The 17,402-nt window shown below is 41.8% G+C and overlaps 1 protein-coding gene across 21 annotated transcripts in view; it reads left to right on the top strand.

Moving 5' to 3' along the window:
• LOC124166959 (tropomyosin Per a 7.0102) overlaps positions 1–17,402 on the top strand; it is a 71,136-nt gene that overhangs the window by 35,663 nt on the left and 18,071 nt on the right. For 7 of the 21 annotated variants that reach the window (XM_046544681.1, XM_046544683.1, XM_046544679.1 and 4 more), the window contains exons 1-3: positions 4,877–5,710; positions 13,984–14,117; positions 16,547–16,664. In XM_046544681.1, coding sequence (XP_046400637.1) covers positions 4,892–5,710; positions 13,984–14,117; positions 16,547–16,664 — 1,071 coding nt within the window. In that variant the 5' untranslated portion in view covers positions 4,877–4,891. Of the gene's footprint in view, positions 1–4,119; positions 5,711–9,376; positions 9,641–13,983; positions 14,118–16,053; positions 16,172–16,546; positions 16,665–17,402 lie in introns of those variants that run through there. The other 14 variants (XM_046544694.1, XM_046544692.1, XM_046544695.1 and 11 more) reach the window with 9 other exon arrangements.

Here is a 17,402-nt window from a genome sequence, read left to right as displayed (position 1 = left end):
GTCGATCTAATTCTTCGCGAGTGATTTCACCCCCCTAGTCACCATGGTAATTTTGGAGCCCGCTGGATTTTTTGAATGTCATTGGTGAGTGTAATGGCTCGAAGGGGTGGGAAGTTCTCAGGCTAGGAGCCCCAACAATAGCCCGGTTTGGCATGCAGATAAAAATCTAAGCCGCTTATTCATTTATCCTTCACCTTCCGTCGCTAATTGCAAGAGTTGCTACAAGGCCAAGTCTCAAGCAACATTCCCACGTTTGGAGGGAGATAACGGAAGATGGTAAATGTCTGTAAAAAGAGATGTTTCCATTATATGTCGAGCTAATATAAAGAGGAAAACTTTTATGACAGCGTGACTTACTCAGTATTATCTTCGAAGAAGAATGACAAGTAGCCCAGTTAGCGTGTAGTATGGTACATTGTTTTCCCAGTAGTCTTGTTAAATGGACTTTGTAGACCCATTATTTGACGAAATAGCCATTGTTATGCTATTTATAGATAGCAGTTAAAATAGGTGCGTAACTTCCACTGATAGGCGTATTAGCTATCTGAGTTCACAACAGCCGCATTATATGCACTTTACTGTATCGTAAAACATGAAAAAAATGTGTTTCATTGTGAAGTCTTACCCTTCTCAAAATAACTTAACATTTTCTTACTTAAACTTACTGGGATGTAAGTGGCTGTGGACGCCGTGTTTTGTCAATCTTGCAGTTGAAGTAGTGTAACTATTTCAAATTAAACGTTGCTGCTCTTTGTCGTTTCTTACTAAGCATCGGTGGTTATAACGCCATCCGTCTTCTAAATGGTTGAAAGAGAAAAGTTTTCTATTCCGCTGTGGATATTTTAATTCCTTATGGGTACTTCTTTCCTCGCACTCGTCTTCTCTTATTTTTCCTCTAACGTGTTCGGTATCTCATCATCCATCCCTTATTAGGATTTTTATTAGATTAGTCTTATCTTTTGGTATTAATGATGGAACTAACCTGAAAAAACAGCATAGCATGGGAGTAACACGTTTCATAATCGAACTATTGTTGGTTTTCCAGCTGCAAGATCGACTCATGCGTATTAAATAAATGTTCTGGACGAATTTGCGATTTTTTCCAATCAATAGCTTTTAGTGTGTCTTTTTGCTTTATTGATTAACTTTACCGTGAAATGGTTAGTTTGTTTATAATAGGACTTGATGAAATAGTAGTCGAGTCGATGGATATCGTCTCGAAACCGATATCATGGTCGGGAGTACGATATTTTATAATGGCGAGTTTGTTACTTCTCAAATTTTGGTCAAAGGGCAAAACTTTTATGACAGCATGCCTTACTCAAAGTCGTCGAGAAAGTCTAATCGAGAAAGAATAATTCGTTGTCGATTCATCGGATAGTTTTCAATATGTTGTCCTTCTGGTGGTCTCTTTGAATGGATTTTGTGGATCATGGTAATCGTTTCGCTTAGTATCAGCATCGTCTTCCTCAACCTTCAGTCCTTTCCTAATATATTTCCCAATCGCCAAACTAACGCTAGTTTTCCGTGGATAGTCATCGAACAGACAGAGAACGATGATCTCAGTCTTGTAAAATTCGATCATGACGCACATAAGTGTCCTGAGAGTTTTTTGCACTGCACAGTCTGGCACTATGCCGCATGTTTTAACTTTTAGTCTGTCGGATGAATATTTATGGTCATCGACCAGAAAATGCATTCAATGGTGCTTCTATTGCCATCATCTTTACCTTCGTGACATGGAAACTTATCAGAGCAGAATGGCAACGGGTAATGAGTGAATAGTTACCTTCAAAATGCTGTGAAAGTCTCCACGTTTTTTAAATCAAATTTCAGACATCGCACAAGATTAGATAGATGACAGATTTTATTTCCAGACTCGTACTCAGCATTTTAATATCCCTTTCATAATTTCTTTCTGTATATTATCCAATAAGTCATCACCAAAGAAGGTGGTCAATTCGTGGTCGTCGAGAAGGTGGTCGAGAAACCACCACCATTTAAAACCTTGCCCCTGGTAGGGCGGTGGGATTCACATTATTATTATGAAATTATTGTGATCAAAGGAAGGATTTTGTTTGTGATAGCTCTCATAGATTATCCACAGTTATATCAGCCTATAAAACTTGAGGTCATTGATACTTTGATTTTATTTCGACTGTGCGCATCAGTGCTAAGGAAACGGATAATCATTATCTTCTTAACCTTATCATAAAGATTTAGTGGGTTGGTGGTGATAATACTTTGGGAAGTGACTGATAGGACGAAAGGAATCCATTTCTCTGGAAAATGACTAGCTAAGGCTCGGCAGATAAAGAGGAGGGACAGATTGGCAGGACGATGTGTCACAATATTTCCCTTATCGATCACTGATTCGCCGTTTTGAATAGGATCTCGAAGAAGCCCATAAAATGCAAATATTTAGCTTGGGGATAATACACCTATTTATTGTATGGCATCTGATTACAAAATGGAGAACTTTTGTTCGAAGGAAAAATCGACTGCAGCAATTTTATTTTAACTATCCGGGGCTAAGGTAAATTATGATGTATGTTAATTACGTAAGTAGGTACCTATCTTTTCGCAACTATTCTTAATTTATTCTATAACGCTCCGCGGTCTCATGATTCATGCTTTCCCAAAGAGGTGCTAAAAGGCATTCAGTTCGAAACATGAAGTTGAATGGACTAGTGGAGGTAAATCTCTTCCGTAGCCAATTCGGCGATTTTTTTCGCAAAGATTTCCCCTACACAGTCCAACTAATTATTATCTTATTTATATCAAGTCGCTCGTCCAAGTATATGTAGTGGCCTAATGGTATGGTAATACAGTCACTTAATAAGGGAATATTGAAAAGTAGTATTACTAACTGAAAGTCAGTGAAAAATTTAATGCTATCTATGTCTTTCATTTTTTAGGGATAACATACTTTTATGCCTTAGAAACTGTTTTCAAACTTTAATAATAAAAAATTAAGTAAGAAATAAAAACAGTGGTAAGCATGAGCGTCGCGTAGGAGATTACTACCCTAAAAAATGGCAGTTTATAGTTATACTTTTCCAATAAATCCGGAACAGAGTCAAACACAGCCCTGATTTGCCACTTGCTAGGTTCTTATGTAAAACCTAATGACGTAAGAAACACCCATGGTAGCCAGTTGGGCGTCAGCCATTCTAACGTACTCTTTCTTTGGATTTTTTTCCAATGTATTTAAAATGCTTAGTCAATCAAAGTTTTAAACGACGGTAACGCACCCAAAAACTATTTCCGTAGAATTTTTGCTTTCGTGAATCTAGGTCACATTTTTCGCGATTCCCTCGGAATTTTGCAACAAAAACTGACCGCACATATCAGAAATGACCCCTTAAGTCCCCCCTTCGACCGAAATCGGGGAAAGATTACCATGTCACACCCGAAAGTCTCCCTCCCCTCGAGGAAACACTTCTATGTCATCCCATCGGAGGAACGAGAGTCACGATAAATCGAATTCCGCGACGGTAGAGAGCGCCCGAGCGTGTTCGTTGTTTTTTCTTTGTTTTATTCTCGCTGGACGGAAGCCGCCGCGAGAAGAGGCGGGTATTGCTCTCCTTGGTGCTTCGACATTACGTCGCCGATGGCGCTGCCGTCCGCCGCCTGGGGGGCGAGCTAAAATGATCGCAGCGGAGAGGACGACTCGAGAGAGCAAGGAATCGTACGTCTTGTCGAGATCTCGAAGGAGAGGAGGCGTTGTGCATGGCTAGACCCCCCTACTCCCCTCCGCCCCACGAAAACCGTCTAAAATTAGTTTTTAAATTTAGTAGTTCGCGGGAGATCCCTTGAAGCACCCCTTGTTCCTTTTAAGGGAGGAGCTGGGCGGTATTCCAGTAGGATGGGGGAGTTCTCTTCTTCTTTTTTTTCGTGAGGGAGGCAAGTTGGAGGTGGGAATAGGATCGGATGGAGGTGATTTTTGTGTGGGAGGGCAGAGGAGGAGGGGAAGTGCTTTGGGTTTCACCCAAGAGAGAGTGGGGATGGGCGGAAACTGTTCTTGAGCCGAGTTCTCTCATCCGACCACCTCCACTTCCACGCCCTTCCCCTCATCTACTCCCCACTCCTCCTGCATAAACGTCGTCGTCGTTTCCACGAAGAGCAAGGAAACCATGGAGATGCAATGAGTTGTGTTTTTTCCCGCCCAGACATTCGCCGCGACAGAATTATTGGATTCAATTGGGGGAGTCAACTTACTTCGTATCGGCTTCCGTTTGAGGGCTAGAGGTTTTTTCCTGACACGACATAGAGCGACACTTGAGGAGAGATACGTCAACCTGGCATTCCCTTCCTCCCTCCCCACTACTCCATTCGGAAGACTTTCTCCGGAAAAAAAGACAGCTTCCCCTCGGAACCGTCACCGATGACCGGCGGTGCGTGGTGATCACTGGTTGGACCATGGACTTTCCAATCTCTCCTCAGTTTATTCCCACTCGGGGATCGACTTGACCCGCCCAGCCCACATGAGTGCATCGCATATCGCCGGGACCAGGCGGCCGGACGCCGCTTCAAACAAACAACCATCATTATCCTCCGTCATCCGACCAGACGGCCTCCCCCTCTTGAAGCAGAAATCTTCGGTTTGATCTCCGCAGATTAAAAGGCCGTCGCAATGAAAGAAGAGGATCGCTGTTAATCTGTTACGTGAGACGTCGTCGTCCACACACGATTCCTCTGGTTTGCCCCCTCCCATCGCGGAAGCCTTCCTTCTCCGTCCTACAGCGCCACTCGAGAAACCACCACGGGACGGCTGGGCACGTAGTTCTCCTTCCCGGCCGCTTGGCAGCGCTCCGATCGCCCCCTCCTCCTCGCCCTTCCCCTCTCCTCCGCGGCGCCTCACACAAAATGGCAGAGAGGAGATGGTAGCATGGCCGACGAGGATCCCGGGACCATCGGGGCTGATTGCGACGGCGAAGGATCGGGCAGGGGCCAGGGGAGACGCGACGCGGGACGTCGCCGGGGGTCGAACCCGGGTGCGGGGAGGGGGGCTAGACGGAACCAGGGCGAAGGTGGAGGTAACCCCGGGAGGAAACAGCGGCCTCGGAACCGCGGTCACGTTGCTGGGCAACAACACAGGCCGCAGCCGCAGGGCGAGCCGCGTTCTCCGCAGTCCCCCGCGGAGGAACAAAGGGGACCGCAGAACACAGAGGCGGTCAGACCACAGTTACCCTCCCCAGTCGAAGATGAGGCCCCCGTACGGAAATCAGAGCCCCTCAGGAGGCCGGCGGACTCGCCCAAGAAGCCCCGGAGACCCGAAACCCTCCCGGTCCCCCTCTTATCCCCGACAACGCAGCCGGTCCGGACTAGGGAATCGAACCCAGAGCCCCGGGAGAGAAGGAAGCGAGGAGTGGAAGGTGGTGTGGTCAAGTGCTCCCCTTTACCGTCGCCCGAGGACCTCCTGGACGGGTTCGGGCGTCGCATTGCCGGTGACGGAGGTGAGAGCACGCCTTCGGACGTGTCTGCGGAGGACCTGGACCCAGAGACGGAGGAACTCGCCAGGCTGCGATGTCCCAGCGAGAGCGCGGAGGTGGTGGCAGAGAGGGAGCTGAGAAGAAGAGGACGCCGGCGGTGCGCGGACTACCCAGGCCTCGCTTTCGGATCTTCCATCTTCAGCTCAGACACCATGATGAAGTTCAGCGTCATCCGGAACGAGCTCCACAACATTATGAACACTCAGCTGAAAAGGGTACGGGATGAGTGGTGTGGTGGTGTCTCTTGTGTTTCCTCGGCGACGCGACATCACGAGTGTTTTGTTTCCCCCCCCTCACCTTGTCCCATATTCACACCGTCCTTTTCACCCCCCACCCTTCCGATCCTCCTTGTCAACAGCCCGATCAGCTGATCTCCTCCGCTGTTCAGGTGTCAGGTAGTTTTGCGCCCTCCCGCAGTGGGCCCGTGCATTTTAGTGCCTTCTCCGATCACGTGATCTCTCCCAGCCCCGCACTCTCTCTCACTCATGGGCAGCGTTCGCGTGTGTGGTGTGAGGTGGGATGGGAGTCCATACGTCACATCCTGCTCTTCAGTATTGTGCGGGAAAGAGAGAGAATTCCCTTATTTTTTTAGTCCAAGAGGGTTGGGAGTGGCTTTGTCGGCCAATGGGGAATACGCTAGCATTCAGGACCTTCCCCGTCTGCGGGTGACATGCACGTAACACCCCCTCAACCCCACAAACTTCTACCCTCGATACGTGAATGATTCCGCGGCGAAACTTGGTTGAAAGAATTCTTCGCCAACGGTTCCGTTGTTTCTTGCCGGCATTCGCGCGGCCCGCCAACCTCGGCTTGGCAGGCGTCTTGGAGGGAGATGCCCTCGCGGTCGTTATTTTTTTATTCTCGCTTACGAGATAGCCGTCAGTCGGGCTCAGGAAATTGCCAACGTCTTCGTGGCACGGCAATAGCCTCGGTAGTGATCCGACCTCATCTTTCGTCCTTCAATTGTGACGCTGGAAGGGATGGGGCTGGGGTATAGGAAGCATTCTTTGCGCTGCGGCAATGCTAGATGAATTGATGCTCGTCGGAATTTTATTTATGGAGTTAATGTGGCCCTTGATGTCGCTTAGGGGTGAAAAAAATGTTCCATCCCGTGAAAATATGCAATCATTCAGGACAGAATTTTCAAAATCACCCTGTTTGAAGCATCGACGTGAAGGTTGAGGCATATTATCCGTTTAAAAGGTGTGTCAAAACCACACCTGTGCGATATTAGCCCAAAAATTTGTTTCATAAGCTACGTGTGAGAAATTTCCTATCTTTGGGTTAGGACGCTTAATAATGGATTGATATCGCATAGAGTTTTTAATGTTTCCGTCCGATTTACGTTTTAACGTTTGTACTACTTATAATAATCCTCTGAAATATGCTGTGAAGACAATGTCCATATTGCAGTGGCGAAGCGTCTAGCTAAGAATTTCAATACGCGTCTTTTTTGCTGAATTGAAATCGATCGGGTGGTCGGCAGAAGTGAATTTCATTCATGAGCTCGCGCAATGCTCGTAGTTTTGCCGCGGTAAAAGGCTTGGTATGCTTCATGAGGGACTATCACCGCATTGTGCTGTCATAGCGCTAATGCCTCGTTAATGAAGCTTGATGAAGCCGTTACGTCATCTGCGGAATGCAGTGGCCTAGAAAAGAAATCTTCTTTTGTACACGAGCATTACGTTTACTGTGCAGTTCTGGCATTCAGCCAGGTGGGGTGAAATTTCGGAATTCTGTCTGGATATGAGTTTTGTCGAGTAAACGTCTTGTCCTTTAGACGTTTCGTAACAGTTGGTTGCGTCCTAGAGATTTCTCCATCGAGCCTTATGGGAGTGATGAGACCTCCTTCCGTGAGGACAAGGGGGAAAACGTTAAACAAAGTTTCTGCTTTTTGTGTGCATCTGCTATTTTTTTCAGACTTCAATATTTTTCTCTAATAATTATCTTAATGACTTTCAATCGGAAGGTCATGGGCATTGGAACTTTTTTGGTACCATATAAAGTGCCATGTTTTACTCATTCCTCACTTATATACTACTCAAAAGAATTTCGTTTGAATTCTCAGATTAGCTCTCGCCTTCTGGAGATTTTTTCATATTTTACATTTTTATGTATTTAATTAAAAGCGTTATAATAACATTTTTATCTTGTAGTTTTAGTTTTATAAATTGACATGGGCGAAACACTTTTTTATTTTTATTACGTTCTTAGCATTTGTAGTTCATATTGAGCTACAGGCAGTTGGCGAGTTATAATTGCTACATGCCTTTCTGTAACAAAATCTTTCTTTGAAACGTGAGACCTCAGTTTATATTTCATCCATCAGTGCTAGAAAAAGTTTTTCCTAGTATGATATATTTATTTGGAGGTGACTTGATTCCACACTAAAATGGGCGTTTATGAAAGAAGTGTATTACGCGTATCCTTGCAGAGCTATAATCATTTTAAGGTGTCAGTAAACGTTTCTTTTTAGCTGGGCAGGAGTGAATGTATTTTATATCAATTATCTTTCTTACACAAATAGATTAACATTAATTTTTTCCTTGCCTTGTGTCTGTTCCAAACCTGGCGTAATTTATTTCTTCTGGGGCTCTTCTCCGTCGGTACGTTTCCTCCTGAATCAACGGCATTGTGATTCACATTCACTCATAAAACTTTTTTATGGACGCAAAAGATGGGTAACCGTGGCTGAGGAGCCAAATGTGCGTCTGAGTCATCTTCTTATCGTCGCCTTTATTCCCCTCCTTAGCTGTCTCCCCATCACGGATTATAAATCCACATACAGCGAGCACCCCACTTTCAATCCGACTTAGCTGTACCGAGAAAGATCCGCACACCACTATATATGGTGTTGGAGTTGCCTTATAACCTGTCCCTATTCGTTCATTCCATATGTGGCCAATCGGGTGACGCAGAACTTACTGCAGAGTTACAGACCCTTTCTCTTATATGCATTTATGTACATACTTTCTTATCCATTTTTACGGGCTGATTTCTTTTCTCCAATTAGGGGTTTGAAGCGCTCATATTATTATGTAAATTAAACCTGATTAAACTTTCTTTTCCATGCGTCTTGTTTTAGGAATTATTTATGCGGATAGATTTGGCCAGATTGAGCGGAAGCCTATTTTTGCTAATTTATGAATTTATCTTTTGCGATCGTCTAACAGTTGAATTATTTGGGACACTATTATTGTTTTAGTCGTGTATATTAAATGGTAAATTTCGTCGTGATTTAAATATTTTAAATTAATTTTTTTCCATGAAATTAGTGATATCGTAATAAGATAAAGTCAAAATAAAAATCACGTTGTAAGGTATCGGAGCAACCAACATATAATGCATCATTTTAAAAACGAATTTATTTGTTTGGAAAAAATGAATTCATTTTAGAAAGTTCATTTTGTTGACTGACTTTGAAAAATGTTTTCCGTATAATAAAATTGTAATTTTTAGGTTTACTAATATGGTTATAATATTTGTCAGTAGTTTGCAAATTCAATTATCACAACTTGGTACGCCGTGTTGCAAAGCTATTTATTCCTTTTGGGATTTGAATTCTTAATTCTATTTAATCTATTTTTTATTTAACGCTTTTGTCTCCTTCAGAATACCTGAAATATTTCTTTTGAGCAAGGCTACCGGACTCATTCATATTTAGTAGCGCGCCTTTAGGCCGCGTAAGAATACTTTTGTCATTTGTTTTTTCCTAAAAATAAAATAGAAAATATTTTACTGGAAATGATAGAAAATTATTTTTTAATTATAAGCAATCGATTATTACCTCCAAATAAAGTTTATTCTTGTTACTACAGTTTTCAAATCGCCGCCGACAAGCGGACTATTTTCTTTGCGCTGACGCGAGCGCAGCCTACGGTTGAATTGTGAGTCAGTACGCCAGTGGTACTCGAGTCGTGTCCACCATCTTGCGTTCGTTGGGATTAAGTTGTGTAGTTATCGCTTTGTTTCTGTGGTAGTTTTTGTGAGAACCATTCAAGATGACGGCGAACGTGCAGCAAGGAACCCTTTTAAACGTTTTGAAGAAGAAGATGACGCAGACGAAAGAAGAAATGGAGAAATACCGGGATGAGTGTGAGGATTCCCATAAGCGACTTCAGGCAGAGATATTGCGGCGGGAGGAAGTAAGCTACAATATATTTTCACTACCCCGTTATTACTAGTTGCTCTAAGATATTAATAACGTTTACTTTTACTTGCTCGTGCTCCGGTTTACCTTTGTGGTACGTTAAGGTGATAATGGTTCTGAGTTCGTGTATACAGCGTCTTGTATGGCGATGACCCGTTTAGTAATCGATTGCATTTTTATTTTTTTTCTGTGGTCCCAATGTAGAGATTAGGCGTTGAAGGGAAGCAAAGCAAAGTCATTATATGTAGAAATAGCTTGTGTACGTGTTAAAATGCATCTCGAAGAAGGCTCAATCGATTTAAACTAGCCATCCAGATGGAGATAGTGTCTATTACCTTGTGATTGTTAATTATACATCAAATGTTGGTTTTATCTTCTTTAATATCTGATTGTGATTGTATAAGATATGATATCTACAGAACAAGTGGTCTGCGAGGCCCCACCCATTTTTAGCCGGAAAAAGATGACTGCCGAGTTCTATGCGTTAACATCAAGGTCGTCTCATGTCTCACGCTTAGTTTGAAATTCGTCGTGTCTTCTTATTTGATCGGTTATCTCGTGATGCGAATAGCAAGATAAGTTAGACTTATTGCGAAACTCTTACTTTGGAAGGAAGCATAGAGGTGTGGCGAAGGAGGATATTTACTTGTGATAATGGTTGGAATGCATTCGTCACTTCCACCGGCGCATTGTGAACTTTTTCGACTCTTCTCGAACGCATTTCTTGAAGATATTAGGTTTGAGGCTTTTATCGTCTGAATTTTCGATCAAAACACCACATGGCATGGTCTAAGATGTTTTGCCATTGTTTTATTTGTAGGATAAGCAAGCCTCAAATATACTTAAATTGCCCGCATGATAATGAGAGGTAGGGGACGTAAATGGTGGTTGAAGTCAAAATAGAGGAGTCGTAGCAATCTATATTGTTTTTGTTGCGGCGGCAGCTACCACATGTGCGCCATATGTTGCAGGTGGTTTGAATCTTAACGTTTGGGTTTTCATGACCAGGATGCTCCTTTTACTAGCAATCATTTATTGCGAAAAATGAAGTCCTAATGTCTCAGTTTTAATAAGGGATGTTATCCGAATTCTAGCTTCGCGAAAAGTTTTTAGGTACGTCAATAGTTAACATTTTCCACCCTGTGAGGCACATGCTTTATTTTATAGCCGCTTTTGTTTGTTCTCGATTGGTTTTCGATTGTCGAATTGTTACAGCGGGTGCCTCGTGGGAACGCATCTTGGTCTGTCAACTCCATCCAAAGAATCTTGGCTCACCCATTATCCACCTTTCGCTTCCCGAGGGTGTTGACCCATCCGGGTTGTAGGACGAGAGGAGGCCGCAGAATGCCGGGCGTGGACGGTTAACGCGAAGTCCAAACAATGTTACTGCTCGATCCACCTCTTTTCGACTCTACAGGGTAGTGCCAGTGGTAATGGTATACGCATTGATAAATTTCTGCCGAACTTCGTTGGCATTGTTCTTTTCGCTTGGGTTCTTTCCCGTGGTCGAAACTCTCGCGTTTTGGGTCACGCCCTCCTCTACCCGAAAAGTTGTGTGGATCAGAATAGGTTTTTTTGTGTCCGTGCTCCATTGAAAGCGAACAGGTCGCGCTTTTATAGGGACTGGAACCTCTCACACCTTCCTGTCGATTCCGTGTATAGCTTTTCCTCCATCGTGGGAATACAAAAACATGATGTACTCGCCTATATTACACCTGACTAATCTTAAATTATCTCATCAAGAGGTCCATAGCTACTTCTTCCCACCTGTCAGTCTTAATTCATCATTCAAGTTTTGAGAAAGACTTTCTCTTTGTTTTACGGTGTCCGATACAACTCTCTGATTGTGAGATTCATATAACATAAAACATGGGCTCAGAATCACCTTATATGGTGGTGGATAACCTATATGTCTTACGGAAGGATAGCTTTCTTGCCTGCGTCTATGGTTTGGTCTCACGGTCTGCACTCAGTGGATTCCTTTGGCAAATACTGTTTTCATGCAATATAATCAGCATTATCGTGCCCGAACGTGCGTTTATGTTAGTGTCAGCATTATTCGTTTTCGCAATCAGTTTATTTTTCCATTTGCCTCTATTTTAGTCGGATGGGATGATTACTTTCCTCTCTATCGCCTCCTCCCATCACCGTTTTCCGCCCAGTGGTCATCATGTTCGGACACACCCGTACGCACTGGGTAGACGCCCCGGAAGCGAACTTACATACTACAGGCTGGAAACTGCCAGCCCCCTTAGAGCTGCTTCTGCCCTCCACGCCCCCGTAATTCGTAGACTTACGTGTCAGTTGTCGCCCTCGTCAGACAATGAGTTTTAAGCCTCCCCTCGCGATGGGCCTGTGGGTAAACGCAATGCTGCTGTTTTCTCCCCATCTGTCTGGATGATGCGTTGAGGGCCTGTAAGGAGTACGACGGGTGGTTGTTCATCGACACCCACGTAATACGTGCTCCGAAAGACGCCTTTTCATTGAAATTTAAGTTAATTCAAATATTTGAGATGATCTTACTTTTCGAGGACGCTCTAATGAACGTATTGAGGAATAAACAATATTGCTATTCGACACCGTTTTGAATTGTTCAGTGCCATGGGATCGTCTTGATTGCACTAATGGTTTTATTTCTTCCCTGTCACTTTCGCATGTTGATTCGATGGGACTGAAAAACTAGGCCTCGCTAAACGATTTTGATTCTTACATTCTTCTTTATGCTGATGCGTCGATGCTGATTTTTCATGCTTTCATCCATAAGTTTTTGCTTTGATGTTGTCCGTAATGAAACGGCTGTTATTGGGACAAAAATGTGGAAAGTTCGCGAGCTGTATTGATACCGTAGTCCCTACGTTAGAGGACGGCATTTGGATAATATTTTATTTTACAACTAATATCAGGTAATTCCTAGGCAATGCTGATGGTATGAATCCTCCTTGCACGACGCACCGTGGTGTTCATTCCGGTTTGGAGTATCTTATCTTATTGTTTGTAGTAGTTGACCGACCGAGAAAACTTTTTCTCTTTTCCGTCTCAGCATTACGTCATCGCATTCCAGTTATTTCGGCTCACGGAGCTGATAGCTATTCCCTCTGGGTTTCGAGTATCGTCGATTTAGGAGTGTGGCCTTTCTTGTGTGTTGGAGGGAAAGCTTCGGCTATTCAGATAATTAACACATTACCACCCAGCGCGGGCGTTATATCTATGACGCGAGTTTTAAATGGGAGCAATTGAAGTCGTTTCTGTGATGACCGAAGTTACCAATGAATGTATTTTTATGCATATGAAATTGTAGTTGACAATTAATTGGGTAGTAATTGTGGAATGCTGGAATTTTTAAGATACGATTGCTTGAACGCTTCTCAAATATTGAGAATTACACCTATGCATTGAGTGAAAAGGGAAATCTGTCACCGGTCTTCTTTCTTCTCTTTGTCAGTCATTACTCTTCCATGCAATCTCTCATTTTATGACCATTAAAATTTATATAGGTGAATAAAGTGAAATTAGAAAGGTGTCTTAACAATGTTATCAAGTTAAATTATATCCACTTGTGAAGACATATCAGATAGATTACTCTAGAATGCTAGCTGGGTAAAATTTTCCCTGGTATTAACTTGGGAGCTGCCAGGTGTTATGGGGAAGTATTGAAGCATTTCCTTTTGAAACGCGGAATTGATGATTATTAGTTTTTGTAATTCCCTGGGGGTTTAAGTCACTAAGTACATCATCCTTTCATAGAATTCAAAATTTGCAAATAAATTGTTTCTTAGTCTCATGAAAAATCGTTTTTGTTCCTATAGGAATTAGAAATTGTTCGTGTTTTTACCACTATTTATACCAAAGGAGATCACTTAATGTCCAAATGACCGTTTTTCCCGTACATTCCTCTCCTAAACCTTAATATCCCAGGGACATTCCTTTCCCAGTGATGAATATATAAGTCCTAGAAAATTGGGTCAAGTGTTTATGTGATCTGCAAAGTGCATAATCAAGTGCTCATCAGAGTCATTATACCCGAGTGATGTGTAAAATTTACCACATTTGGACTTGGTGAAATGGACTCAGTTAATACCATTTCATTTTGTGGCGTGATTTTTGTTTTGTTGGTTGTTCTTCACATTTTGGTCGGTCTATGAATATGGACTTAATTCATTGGTACTATTACTCATAACTATAAGTCATTCAGGTTGATATGAGTAGAATAATTTATTTATAGGTCAAATAAATGGTGCATGAGGTTTTTTTTGTCACCCCCAAATCCCTCCCTACCTATCCGTGAATGTTGTTCTCACTTTTTGGAAAGAATCTCGGCTAACGGTAAGTCTCCTACAGGCGGAGAGTGAGGTTGCTGCCCTCAACCGTCGTATCCAACTGCTGGAGGAGGACTTGGAGAGGTCAGAGGAACGTCTCGCCACTGCCACAGCCAAGCTGGCTGAGGCTTCACAGGCTGCTGATGAGTCAGAGCGGTGGGTTTTACCAGGACATAGATCCCCCAGTAGTCCCTATTTCCAGTGTAACTTCACCTTAAGATCCCTAGACAGGAATATTCATTTACGTTTGCAGGAGCTTATAATTTTAACGTACATGGCAGACCGTTTATTTCCTGCAATTGTGTGACATTTAGCAAATATTTACTAAAGTTAATTTATGCCAAAGAGTTTTCTTGTTCCTTTGAAGCTATTACTTGATAAATTATTAAGCAAGTGTTGCAATATTTAATCAAGCTTGTTGACAAAAAATGGTCTGAAATTTAAGTTTTTGAGAGAGATTACCATACAATTTTCTGGCAAGTAATACCCTAGTCATATAGATCTGTTTACCATTTTACTCTCCTGTATTCTCCCTTTTGTTATTTAATTTTTTATTGTAATTGTGCTTTTAAATTTCGGCATTTAGTTCGGTATTTATCCCTTCACTTATAGTTTTTCATAAAAATAATTATCCTCTCTGGAGATAAAGTTAATATTGATGGATAATGCTAGACCAGCCTTATGGTAATAATTAGGGTTTTTACGGGAAATATTTATTTTGATTATGGCCTCGGATAGAAATTTGCATTGTGTAAAGTTATGAGGTTGTAATTGAAGTGAAAAGGGACTATTTCCATGCTTCACTATCCCCAATTTATATTAGTGAGGCTTGAGATTACTTTTTTCCAGTTCCATCTAGTTATAGGAATATTAGGAGTTTGAATCGTAACATTATTTATAATGAATTTTCATTTTATTTATATTTATAACCCTTGAGCTTTCGAAGAGACTATGTAATCAAAACCCTGTATTTCCTAATTGGTATAGTCTTAGTTTTCTAACCTTTTATTTTCGTATAGTCTACCTTTGACAATACCCTGAATATTCCCAGAGTGAGAAATTTGCTAGTATTCTGAATAGGTCATTTTCTAATAGGGAGTTAAATTGGCAGTGATTTGATTTCTATATTCATATTGGGAGTAGGGAGATATACATTATCTCTTAACTAAGTGAATGTAACTTTGTTTTGTCTGGGTTTCATAGTTTCATGTTTATGTAACAAATATATTTAGATCATTGCGTGGCTAACCTTTAATTGATCAGTTCGGATCTATTAATGAATTCTTGGACCCATCTGATTACATGATGCTCATTTCCTTTTATTTAGATGTATATCCTCTGATTTTGTAGATTTTTTATTTTGTGTATTCCGATTTGTACTGCAAGTAATTTATAGTTCAGATTTGGTTATATCCCCTTCGCAATCAATCCTTGCTAGTGGTGTATTTTATTCTTTAGTATTTGGTACAGTCATTGTTTGTTTTACTTTGTATATATTAGGAAGTGGTGTAATGTGAACAAACTTGGAAGAATGGGACATTTATGTTGTGAACAGTAATGCTTTCAGACCTTCAGTTATGTTTGAAATGGGTTAGCGATTAACATGGCTTGAAAAATGTTTTGTTCTTGTATTTGATTTGTGGAATATAATGCTGTATTCAGTGGAAATTTATTAAATTATAAATTTCTCAGTTCAACTTTCATTTAATGTGTCACCCCACCACCGCATCTACTTGCTGTGTTTGTTTGCTTTGATTTGTTATTTTTTTCTAATCTTATTACCTTTTTTGCTTTGTCAATTTGAAGCGTTTTTCAATAAGGCTTCACCCTCTTTCCTACTAACTAATTGATTGAAGGTCTTAGGCATCATCATTCACAACTAGTACTCTTAATTTTTGCCTTTTAGAAGTGGTTTTAGCCTGCTCAATTGACCTTTTTCCTAAAAATGCTGCACTAACTGCATCAGTCAAATTTTGAATGTAGCACCACTGTCTCTTATTCTTCCAATCTTTGTTAAGTGTATTCCCAAGTTTTAGAGTTCAGATATTGGTGGAATTTCATGTCAAGAAAAAACATTCTATCCACATTATAGGATACGCAAGGCCCTGGAAAACAGGACAAATATGGAAGATGACAGGGTGGCAATTCTTGAGGGTCAGTTAGCTCAGGCTAAGTTAATTGCTGAGGAGGCAGATAAAAAATATGAAGAGGTAAGGGACAGATGGGAAGCTCCGTGAGCGCACTCCTCGCAAGATTGTGAGGCAGTGAGGTTAAGACATTTTTCACTTGTTAAGTTCTTCATAGGTGTAACCATTGTATGAATTTGCCGAGTGTACCTTGGCTCTTGTCTTGTCAATTGACAAAGGAATTACAGGGAATGGCAGCTGTCTTCAAGTTGCAGGCAGAGTTTATTTTCTACTGTGGACTTGTTGCAAACATTTATTGTTTATTGTTTGAGCCGTCCAAGATATGAGTGATGGTGGTGGAAGACGTGGGTGCCTGACTTTGCAAAAGAAAACATTGCGAGTCGTGTGTTTTGGCACGGGAGATGAATGTAAGGTTACAAAAATTTATCTCCTCTGCAGCATGCGCAAGGTGCTTGAGAACAGGAGTTTGGCAGATGAGGAGCGCATGGACGCACTGGAGAACCAGCTTAAGGAGGCCAGGTTCCTTGCTGAGGAGGCCGACAAAAAATATGATGAGGTGATGGGCCGTGTGCCCTGCGATGGCTGGGGTTGAGACCTCCTGTGGCCCTTATCTGTGCTAATAGTCCATTGGCATTTGATTGTGTTTGCGTGGTTTGCTGCACAGTTGTGCGCCATAGTTCCCTCTCATCATTGTTGGTCCGCTGACCTTTCTTCCTTTTAAAGTTATAATGGAACTTCACCTGGGAATGTGGGGAGATACAATTATCATTACTGTTTGTTCCTTCCGGTGATCAAGTTCCATTGTAGCTTGTAGCTGCATGGCTCCTTCTAACTACAAAGTATCCTCTCTTACAGGGAGAGAGTTGTGAGACTACCCTGCAATGTTTTGCTGCTAACAATAATTGTTTGAATTTTGGTGGGAGGCAGGAGGAATGTCTTTTTCCAATTAAAATTTTGAGACCTGTTTATGACATTAATTTTATGTGCCACACCCTTGACTCTCCGTTCACCTAATCCCATCCATTAAACTATTAATGTGTCACTAATGGCATGCACCAATTGAAGGTGAAAGGACATATACTGACTTGCACGGAGTTTTATATCTTATTTTTGTTGAGAATTGTCATGTTGCTTCATCGAATCCTTATTGATGAAAATAACAATATTGAAATTCCTTAAGAACAATGAATCATTTGTATTTTTATTCAAATTCTGCACTCATTACTTCTTGACCAGAAGTGGAAATATATTTGTATTGACAAACTTGTTATAGCTGTTGAATTTTTATCATGAT

The sequence above is a fragment of the Ischnura elegans genome, chromosome 10 (genome assembly GCF_921293095.1).
Source record: "Ischnura elegans chromosome 10, ioIscEleg1.1, whole genome shotgun sequence".
Taxonomy (NCBI): domain Eukaryota; kingdom Metazoa; phylum Arthropoda; class Insecta; order Odonata; family Coenagrionidae; genus Ischnura; species Ischnura elegans.
This window is presented reverse-complemented; position numbering and strand designations above follow the sequence as displayed.